The sequence below is a fragment of the Orycteropus afer genome, unplaced genomic scaffold, assembly GCF_000298275.1.
Source record: "Orycteropus afer afer isolate SDZICR_OR568_19922 unplaced genomic scaffold, OryAfe1.0 scaffold00084, whole genome shotgun sequence".
NCBI lineage: Eukaryota > Metazoa > Chordata > Mammalia > Tubulidentata > Orycteropodidae > Orycteropus > Orycteropus afer.
The window spans coordinates 7,562,437-7,573,760 of record NW_006921671.1 but is presented as its reverse complement, the minus strand read 5'-3'; the positions used below and the strand labels follow the sequence as shown (position 1 = coordinate 7,573,760).

The 11,324-nt window shown below is 39.5% G+C and overlaps 1 protein-coding gene across 1 annotated transcript in view; it reads left to right on the top strand.

Moving 5' to 3' along the window:
- Positions 1 to 11,324, top strand: part of ITGB6 (integrin subunit beta 6) — a 101,730-nt gene that overhangs the window by 49,342 nt on the left and 41,064 nt on the right. Inside the window, exon 8 of the mRNA XM_007941832.2 lies at positions 5,308 to 5,397. Coding sequence (XP_007940023.1) covers positions 5,308 to 5,397 — 90 coding nt within the window. The remainder of the gene's footprint in view (positions 1 to 5,307; positions 5,398 to 11,324) is intronic.

The following is an 11,324-nucleotide window of genomic DNA, read 5'->3' as shown; positions in this document are numbered from 1 at the left end:
CTAAGGTTCATGTGGGATACCATCAAAAGGAATAACCTACGTGTCATTGGAATTCCAGAACAGGAAGATACAAATAAAACCACAGAGAAAATTGTCAAAGATTTGAAGAGAATGTTCCTGGTATGATGAAAGATGAGACTATACCCTTTCAGGAAGTCCAACGTACCCCAAACAGGATAGACCCCAAAAGAAAATCACAAAGACATATCATCATCAAACTCATCAAAACTGAAGATAAAGAAAGAATCACGAGAGCAGCATGGAAAAAATGAAAAGTTATCTATAAGATGCAACCAATAAGATAAGCTTGGATTTCTCAACAGAAACCATGCAGGCGAGAAGACAATGGGACTGTATATATAAAACAATGAAAGAGAAAAATTTCCAACCAAGAATTTTGTACCCAGCAAATTGTCCCTCAAATATGATGGTGAAATTAGGACATTTCCAGATAAGCAGAAATTAAGGGAATTTGTTAAAATCAGACCAACCTTACAAGGGATGCTAAAGGGTGTCCTTTGGAGAGAGTGGCAACAACAACAACTGACCATTAACACGCATGATGACATAACCCAGAAACCAACCTAGCTGTGGAAGTATCCAAAGTAAATAAGCCAACAAGATTGTAAACATGGAACCAGAGACATCAATTGACAAATTAGTTCACCTACAAACCAAAAAGAGGGGAAAAAACTGTGTTGTTACAGAATTTGTAGATGGTAGGAAAATCAAGACTACTACAAGATAGAATGGATTGTCCTAAACTTGGGAAGAAAACTATAAATCACAGGGTAACCTCAAAGAAAAATGATAAACCTTCACATCAAAATAAAAGAGGATCAGCATAAATATTCAGCAAATAATAAACCAATAGCAATGAAAGAAGTGATAACACAATTCATAAACAAAACAAGCTCAGCATAGAAAATTACATGGAACAAAGAAATTGGCACTATGAAAAAGCACATAAATAAAAATGACAGCAACAAATTCATATTTGCCAATAATTACATATCTGGCAAGGGACTTATCTCTAAGATTTATAAAGAACTCCAATGCCTCAACACCAAAGGAATTAACAATCCAATTGAAAAATGGGCAGAAGACATGAATAGATAATTCACCAAGGAGGATATTCAGGTGGCCTGTTAATACATGAAGAGATGTTCACAATCATTGGCCATCAGAGAGATGTAAATCAAAACAACAATGAGATACCGTCTCACCCCAGCACTGATGGCAAGGTTCAACGAGACAGAAAATAACAAATGCCGTAGAGAATGTGGAGAGATTGAGACTCTCATACATTGCTGGTGGGACTGTGAAGTGATATAACCACTGTGGAAAGCAATATGGTGATTCCTTAGAAAGTTGGAATTGGAGATATCATTTGACCCAGCAATCCCATTACTAGGTATATATCTGTGTTATACTGGGTTCACTAGAGAAACAAAACCAGTAAAGCTTATATATACATATATATATATATAGAGAGAGAGAGAGAGAGAGAGAGAGAGATTTATCTTAGGAAAATGGCTCACACACTTATAGAAGCTGGCAAGTCCATAGTTCCTGGATCAAACGTCCAGCTGCATTTATTAAAATTTTATGTCCAGCTTTTCCACGTCAAGCTGGAGGCTTTTCCTGACTCTTGCAGCCCCAGGGGCTGAGGAGCTCAGGGCTGGCAGGCAGTACACCGGCTGTTGACTCAAACGAATGATGAATCCAAGATCTCCAGGCCGGATGGTGGATTGTTCACTCACGGACAGTTGTAGGCAGCACAACAGAATCCCGATCCACAGAAGAATGTCTCCTCTCCCAGGATGTCCACAGATATACTGCAAGCAGGCCACACCCCTAGGGAAACTCCCTTTCAACAGATTGGCTGCTCAAAACTTAATCATCTGATCCCATCATGGGAACAACCACACCACAACAGCTCAAACCACACAGAATTGTGGTCCAGCCAAGTTGACACACAGCTCCAACTATCACAATATCCTAGAGAGGTGAGAGCCAGGACAGGAACAGATATATGCACACTCATGTTCATCGCAGCACTATTTACAATAACAAAAAGATGGAAACAATCTACGTGCCCATCAGCAGAAGAGTGGATGACCAAACTATGGTACATACACATATTGGAATGCTATGCAGCACTAAAGAATAATGTAGAGGCTGCAAAACACCACATAACATGGGTGAACATGGAATACATTATGCTGAGTGAAATAAGTCAATCACAGAAGGACAAATATAATATTAGTTTGTTGTTGTTGAGGGTCAACGAAAGGTTTATATATGGAGGGAAATTTTCTTGGTTGGTTGCTGGGGGTGGGAGAGGAGGGGAGGGAACACTGAAAAAAAATGCATTGACCTATGTCACTTTAGTTTTGTGTATTTCACTGTACACAAATTATATTTCAATAAAATGCATTTAAAAAATAAAACTATTATTGTTGTTAGTTGCCATGAAATAGCAACCCATAAGGAGCTCTGGTAGCATAGTGCCTAAGGCACTTAACTGCTAACCAGAAGGCTGGCGGTTCAAACCCACCAGCCACTCCTCGGAAGGAAGGTTGGGCAATCCTACTTCCGTAGTGATACTGCCTCGGAAACCCAAGGAGGGGTCGCTATGAGTCGGGGCCGACTCGACGGCAAATAACAACAACAACATGTTACAGAGTAGAACCATAGTTCACTGGGTTTTCTTGGCTGTAATCTTTACAGAAGAAGCATATGATCAGACCTTTCTTCTGCAGCATTGCTGTGTATATTCAAACTGCCAACCATTCATCTAGCAGCTGAATGTGCCACCCAAGACACTGGCAAACTGCTTGTTCCACCCAGGCTCCTTTGTTTAAAAATAATAGTTTTAAAACTTAAGAGGAGCCCTGGTGGCTCAGTGGCAAAAACATTCAATTGCTAACTGAAAGGTCAGAAGTTCTAACCCACAAGCCAATGTAGAAATTTTCAGCTCTCTGGAAAATTCCCTTCTTTACAATGCCTCTTTCCCTGACCTTGCTGGATACCCAGAGCTTTGATAAACTAGTATTGTACATTCTCTTCAATTGGAAATACTATCTCAGGAGAAGCAATCGATAGAAAATGGGGCTTGTTTAGAGCTAGGTTTTGACTCACTCAGTTATGATGCAGTGGGGAAAGATTCCAACCTTCCCCAGCATAGTGCTGACATCGGCAGGACTGGGCCCTAAAAGAGAGCTCATTACCAGTAGGAAAGGGGGAGTTAACAGCAAGCATCTAAATAATTCACTCTTTTTTTCTCCACCATGTGATTGTTCATTGAGGCTTAGGGACTGAATGACTTACAGAGTGCCTGGTCACTTACTCGTATACATGGAAACTTGCTTTTTGAACATTACGAAAAGAAAAAATAAATAGTTCATGGAAGCATGTTTGAAATCTTTGGACACAGGATGCTCCATGAATGAAAGACAATATAGTAATGTTACTATTATCATTGGAGACCTAACTCCCATTGTGATATAAATCATGGACCTAGAAATGCAACCACAGACACCAGATTTCCCCAGTGACAACACATTTCCCACTTGAGGGCAGGACACAGCATAGACCCAAAAGCTAGTTTCAAGAGAAAAGCCTGTTCATTATCTGGAACCTATCCTTACCAGAAGGAGCTTTGGTGGAACTGTGATTAAGGCACTGGGCTGCTAAACAACAAGTTCAATGCTTAGACCCTACCAGCCGCTCTACCAGAGAAAGATGAGGCAGTCTGCTTCCTTATAGATGTACAGCCTTGGAAAACCTATGGGGGTTGCTATGAGTTGAAACCCATTCAGTGGCAGTGGGTTGAGTTTTGGTTTGGTTCTCACCAGCAGGAGCTCTGGTGGCATAATGGTTAAAACACTTGGCTGTTAACCAAGAGGTCAGCAGTTTGAACCCAGAAACTGCTCTGTGGGAGAAAGATGAGGCAGTCTGCTTCCGTAAAGATTTACAGCCTTGGGAACCTAGGCTAGGTAGTTCTACTCTGTCCTATAGGGTTGCCAATGGCCAGAATTGACTTGATGGCAGTGGGTTTGGTTTGATGAGCTTCTCACTGGCCAGTTAAATATAGGAAGTCTTGAGATTACAAACATCCAAATTTGCCCTCATTTTGAAACAACTGAACCACTCTACTCACAACAAATCCTTCATCACAAGAAATATCATATGATCCAGCAATTCCACTACTGTGTATATATCCTACAGAAATAAGAGCCATGACACAAATAGATATATGCACAACTATGTTCATCACAGCACTATTCATAATAGCAAAAAGATGAAAACAACCTGAATGCCCATCAGTGGATGAATGGATAAGCAAAGTATAGTGCATACAAACAACTATGCAACATGAAAGAATAACCATGAATCTGTGAAACACCTCATAACATGGATGAACCTGGAGGACATTATGCTGAGAGAAATTAGTCAATCACAAAAAGGCAAATATTATGTGAGATCACTATTATAAAAAGCCAAGAAAAGGTTTTCATACCGAAAGAAACGTTGTTTGATGGTTACCAAGGGTGGGAGGGAAAACCCAACCAAACAAAACTCACTGCCATCGAGTTGATTCCAACTCACAGTGACTCCCTTTTGGGTTTCCAAGACGGTAAATCTTTATGGAAGTAGATTGCCCAGTCTTCCTTCCGAAGAGTGGCTGGTGGGTTTGAACCACCAACCTTCTGGTTAGCAGTCAAAACGCCTTAGGCACTATGCCACCAGAGGGGAAAGGAAAATAAATCACTAACTAGAAGGCACCAAAACAAAACAAAACAAAACAAAACAAAAACTCACCTTTGTTGAGTCTATTTGACTCATAGCGACCCTCCTTGGGTTTCCAAGGCAGTATCTGTATGCAAGTAGATTGCCCTATCTTCTTTCTGAACTAGAGGGTACCAAAAAACCAAAACCAAACATATATTAATTGGGGTGAAAGGGAAGACAATGTACAATAAGGGGGAGGACAGCACAAAATGATCACAACAAAGGAAGACCCTAGGAGGATCACAAGAGTTAAAGGCAACACAAAAAATAATATAGAAAAAAAAAATCTCCATCACAATCACCTTCACTTGCTGCACATTGAAAAGACTTACAGCTTTTTCTTTCACTAAAGCAAGGTAAATAGGACTATATGTACCTGTTCTGACTTACCTAAAAATTCAACATAAAAACACACTTAGGAATGAATCTTGTTTGTAATTCGGGGACTGCCTGTAGAGGTAATCACGGTCAGCAAGCTGAACCCAACTGATTTATTCTTTTTGCTTACAGAATTATGCTAAACTTATTCCTGGAGCCACGGTAGGCCTACTTCAGAAGGACTCTGGAAACATTCTCCAGCTGATCATCTCGGCTTATGAAGTACGATATTTTACAGCTGGCTTGTTTTTTTTTTTTCCCCATTTTGCTGATATTCTAAACTAAGTTGTGTTCTGAGCAGTTAAATGCACTCTCTTTTGTTGGTAGAGAGAACCTTTTTCCAAAGAAAATCTCTCTGCAAATGCTTTCAAAGTATAAACTCTGTGCTTGCCCTTAATTTGAAGATATTCTTCCCGAAAGGTGGAAGAGAAGGTAGAAAAATCAGCAATTTAATCATAAAGTTTAAGTGGTTTTTATAATAAGCAGCTCTGTTCCTTAGGAGAATTTTAATTCTACTAGATTGGCTCCATGAAGGAGCTCTGGTGGCATAGTAGTAAGGTATTTGGCTGCCAACCAGGTCAGCGGTTCAAACCCACCAGATGCTCTGTGGAAGGAAAATGGGGCTGTAAAGATTTACAGCCTTGGAAACCCAATGGGGGCTGTGAGGTGGAATCGACTCAAAAGCAGTGAGTTTGGTTTTTGGAGATTGGCTCCATGAGTCACACAATTAAGCTCCCCTTTTCACTATCTGACAAATATTAAGTTTAAATTGCAAAAGAGTAACAGAGCTATGTGGAGAAGTAACTCCACAGGCATAATGAGACAAGACCATAACTCAAGAAAAAAAATAAGTGTTAGCTACATACCTAAAGTCACCAGGAGCACCACTTTTTAGATTCTCTAACTTTGGCTAACCAGGAAAAAATTTCATTGGCTTTATAAGTATGTATAAAAAATTATTTGCCTGTTTTGTGAATTAGTACCTGAGGACAGAATTCTTCCCTTAAAATATGGTACTTGCCTACAGAGTTGCTATAATGTTCTCTTTCTTTGTCCTTATTTCATAACTAAATTAATCAACAACCAATAACCAATTGCTTATTCTTTTTTATTTTGGTTTCTAAATATCATCCCACTCTTGGTCTGTCAGTTTGTTGTACTGTGGTGGTTTGCATGTTATTGTGATGCTGGAAGCTATGACACCAGTACTTCAAATATCAGCAGGGTCACCAGTGGTGGACAGGTTTCAGCAAAGCTTCCAGACTAAGAGAGACTAGGAAGAAGGACATGGCAGTCTACTTCTGAAAAATTTGGCCATGGAAAACTTTATGAATAGCAGTAGAACATTGTCTGATATGGTGCCAGAAGATGAGGCCCTCAGGTGGAAATGTATTCAAAATACAAAAGGATAAGAGCTGCCTTCTCAAAGCAGAGTTGACCTTAATGACATGGATGGAGTAAAACTTTTGGGATCTTCATGTGCTGATGTGGTATGACTTAAAATGAGAAGAAATTGCTATGAACTTCCATTAATAATTTGAACATGGAATATATAAAGTATGAATCTGGGAAAACTGGGGATTGTAAAAAATGAAATGGAATGCATAAAGATTGATATTCTTTATCAATTTGGCTGAATATGGTCTTGCATATGTACTTACAGTACAAAATTAACCACGTACATTATAGAAATAACAGAGGACAAGTTTAGAGTAGCTTCTCAGAGACAACCAAACACCTTGAGGGAGAGAATCACTGGGCCTCTGGGCTTGGGACCATAGTCTCGGGGAACATCATGCTCAATTGGCACAACATAGTACGTAAAAATCTTGTGACTGGAGTCTTAAAAGCTTTGGAGAGGCCATCTAAGATGCAATTATTGGTCTCCTCTTGTCTGGAGCAAAGAAGAGTGAAGAAAATTAAAGTTATTTGGAAACAGTTAGTTTAAAGATATGATGGACCACAGAGACCTCAGCCTACATGACCCTGAGACCAGAACTAGGTGGTGCCCAGCTACCAAATGCCAGCCACTTGGAAAGGGATCCAAATTGGAGATTCTGGATAGAGTGGGAGAAAAAATGTGGAACAAAATTCAAAAACACAACAATGACCAGAATTACTGGTTAGGTAGAGACTAGTGGAACCCCCGAGATTATGGCCCTGGGTTACCCTTTGGTCCTAGAAATTGACTCAGTTCAGTGGATTATCTCTCATCCCGAAAGTAGAAAGACATACAAGCAGAACACCTACCCCAGGGAGATGTACCCACCTACTGTAGGGAGATGAACCCCTTAAATCAATCAACTATGAAACATCAGAAGGGTAGCATTCACACAGAGGGAAAGTTGAACAGACAGGAATGCACAGATAAGAAGGGCACAGAGAAGGGGTAGTCACAGGCAGGAGATGGGAGGAGAGCTTTTTATGTTTGGGGATTATAACTGGAGCCATGAAACCAAATGTGCATGAACTATTGACAGTAAAATGAATCTGCTTTGTAAATTTACACCCAAATCATAATAAATAAAAATTAAAAAAAAAAAGATTGATGTTCTAGGCATTAATGAACTAAAATGGGCTGCTGTTGGCCATTTTGAATCATATGGCAGTCAACTGGTCTGCTATGCTGGGAATAACAAATTGAAGAGGAATAGCATTGCATTCATAGTCACAAAATCTATCCTGAAGTCCAGTGCTATCAGTGATAATATCCATATGCCTAAAAAGAAGACCAGTTAATATGACTACTATTCAAATTTATACAGTGACCACTAAAGCTAAAGATTAATAACTTGAAGAATTTTAGCAACTTCAGCAGTCTGAAATTGGTCAAACATGCAATCAAGATGTATTGATAATTACTTGTGATTGGAATGTGAAAGATGGAAACAAATAAGAAGGACCACCAGTTGGAAAATTTGGCCTTGGTGATAGAAACAATACTGGAGACCACATGATCAAATTTTGCAAGGCTGATGACTTACTCATTGCAAATGCCTTTTCTCAATAATATAAATTAAGACTATACAGGTGGGTGTTGTGAGATGGAAGATACATGAATCAAATTGACTACATCTGGAAAGAGGAGATCAATATTATCAGAACAAGGCCACAGCTGATGGAACAGACCATCAATTGTTCAAATGCAAATCTAAGTTGAAGTTGAACAAAGTTAAACACTTCCATGAGAGCCAAAATATAACCTTGATTATATCTCACCTGAATTTAGAGACACTCATTGAACATCAATGACCAAAGACTAGACAAGTTGTGGAATGACATCAAGGACATCATACATGAAGAAAGAAAAACATCATTAAAAAGACAGAAAGAAACAAGAGACCAAAATACCTAAAGTAAAGGAGATATTGCATGATTTAAAATCAGGAAAGGTGTGAGTCCGGATGGCATTTCAGGTCTGGGAGTTAGCAAACTGAAAGGGAAGAACATGCTCAGGATTTCTCAAGCTGAAAGAACTGAAGAAAAAATTGAGAAATACAAGGAAAAGCCTTATATTGCAATGTTGAATTCTATGGACAAAATATTGAATGATGCAAGAACTATCAAAAACAGACAAAATGAATACACAGAGTCACTGTACCAAAAAGAATTGGTCATTTCAGGATGTAGCCTAAGAGCAAGAACAATGGTGTTGAATGAAGAAGTCCAAGCTGTAGTGAAGGCATTGGCAAAAAACAAGGCTCCAGGAAATGACAGAATATCAGTTGAGATGTTTCAAAAAATTGATGCAATACTGGAAGCACTCACTCATCTATGCCAAGAAATTTGTAAGACCAACTGGCCAACTGACTGGAAGAGATCTGTATTTATACCCAACTCAAAGAAAAGTGATCCAACAGAATGCAGAAATCATAGAACAATATCATTAATATCACATGCAAGTAAAATTTTGCTGAAGATAATTCAAAACCAACTGCAGCAGTACATCAATAGGGAAATGCCAGAAATTCAAGCCTGATTCAGAAGAGCACATGGAATGAGGGATATCATTGCTAACGTCAGATGGATCTTAGCTGAAAGCAGAGAACAGCCTGTGTCGTATTGACTATAAAAATCCATTTTATTGTGTGGATCATAATAAATTATGGACAACATTGCGAAGAATGGGAACTCCAGAACACTTAATTGTGCTCATGAGGAACCTGAATATAGACCAACAGGCAGTCATTCGAACAGAGCAAGGAGATATTGCATGATTTAAAATCAGGAAAGGTGTGAGTCCGGATGGTATCCTTTCACCATACTTATTCTATCTGTATGCTGAGCAAATAATCCAAGAAAATGGACTATTTGAGGAAGAACATGGCATCAGGATTAGAGATGCAGATGACACAACCTTGCTTTCTGAAAGTGAAGAAGACTTAAAACACTTGTTGATGATGATCAAAGACTACAGCCTTCAGTACATTTTACATCTTAACATAAAGAAAACAAAAATCTCAACTGGACCAATAAGCAACATTATGACAAATGGAGAAAAGGTTGAAGTTGTCAAGGATTTCATTTTACTTGGATCCATAATCAACACCCATGGAAGCAGCAGTCAAGAAACCAATGACATATTGTGTTGGGCAAATCTACTGCATGAAGCCTCTTGAAAGTGTCAAGAGCAAAGATGTCGCTTTGAAGATGAAAGTGCATCTGATCATTGCCATGGTATTTTCTGTAGCCTCATATGCATGTGAAAGCTGGACAATGAATAATGAAAATGGAAGAATTGATGCACTTGAATTATGGTGTTGGTGAAGAATATTGAATATACCATGGACTGCCAGAAGAATGAACAAATCTGCCTTGGAAGAAGTACACCCAGAATACTCCTCAGAAGCAAGGATGGTGAGACTTCAACTCTCATACTTTGGTCATGTTGTCAGGAGGGACCATGCCCCGGAAAAGGATATCATGCTTGGCAAAGTAGAGGGTCAGTGGAAAAGATGAAGACCATCAATGAGATGAATTGACACAGTGGTTGCAACAGTGGGCTCAAGGATAGCAAAGATTGTGAGGATGGCACAAGACTGGGCAGTGTTTCATCCTATTGTACATAAGGTCGCTGTGAGTTGGAACTGACTCTATGGCACCTAACTGCAACTACAAATATTAATCCCGTCTTCTACCTTTACTAACAAGGAAAAAAAAATACAAAAATAATGATGATGCTCTAAATTAAGACAGGAACAAAAATAGTAAATTATTAAAAGCTCTAAGTTGCTACTATTGGTTGAACGATTTTTTTTTTTTTGACATTGACACACTGCCATTGAGTCAGATCCGACTCTTAGCGGCCCCTCCTTGGGTTTCCGAGGCAGTATCACTACGGAAGTAGATTGACAAAGCATCTTGCCGAGGAGTGGCTGGTGAGTTTGAACTTCCAGCCTTCTGGTTAGCAGTTACATGCCTTAGGCACTATGCAAATGAATAGAAATGTCCTAATTTTTTTGTGATTTGGGTGGAAGTTTACAGAACAAATTCATTTACCATTCAACAGTTCATACATATTTTGTTTCATGACATTGATTGCAATCCCCACAACATTTCAGCTCTCTTCCCACTTTCTCACTGTGGTTACCTTTTCTCTGTGTCCTTCTTTCCTATGCATTCCTGCCCTCTGAGCTATCTCCCTGTGCAAATACTGCCCTTCTGATATCCCATGGTTGATTGTTCTAAGAAGTGTACCTATCTCATGTAAATATTAATCTTATAAGCCTGTCTATTGTTTGACTGGGAGCTCTGGTGGCATAGTGCCTAAGGCACTTGACTACTAACCAGAAGTTTGGCAGTTCAAATCCATCAGCCACTCCTCAGAAGGAAGGTTTGGCAATCTACTTCCATAGTGATACTGCCTCGGAAACCCAAGGAGGGGTCGCTATGAGTCCGCGACGACTCGAGGGCACATAACAACAACATTGTTTGACTGGAAGTCACTAGAGTGAGTTCAATTCCAGGCCTAAAAGGCAACAAGGCACCATATGCACTGCCGTGGAGTCAGATCCGACTCATAATGACCCCTCCTTGGGTTTCTGAGGCGGTATCACTACAAAAGTAGATTGCCCAATCTTCCTTCCGAGGAGTGGCTGGTGGGTTTGAACCACCAGCCTTCTGGTTAGCAGTCAAGTGCATTAGGCACT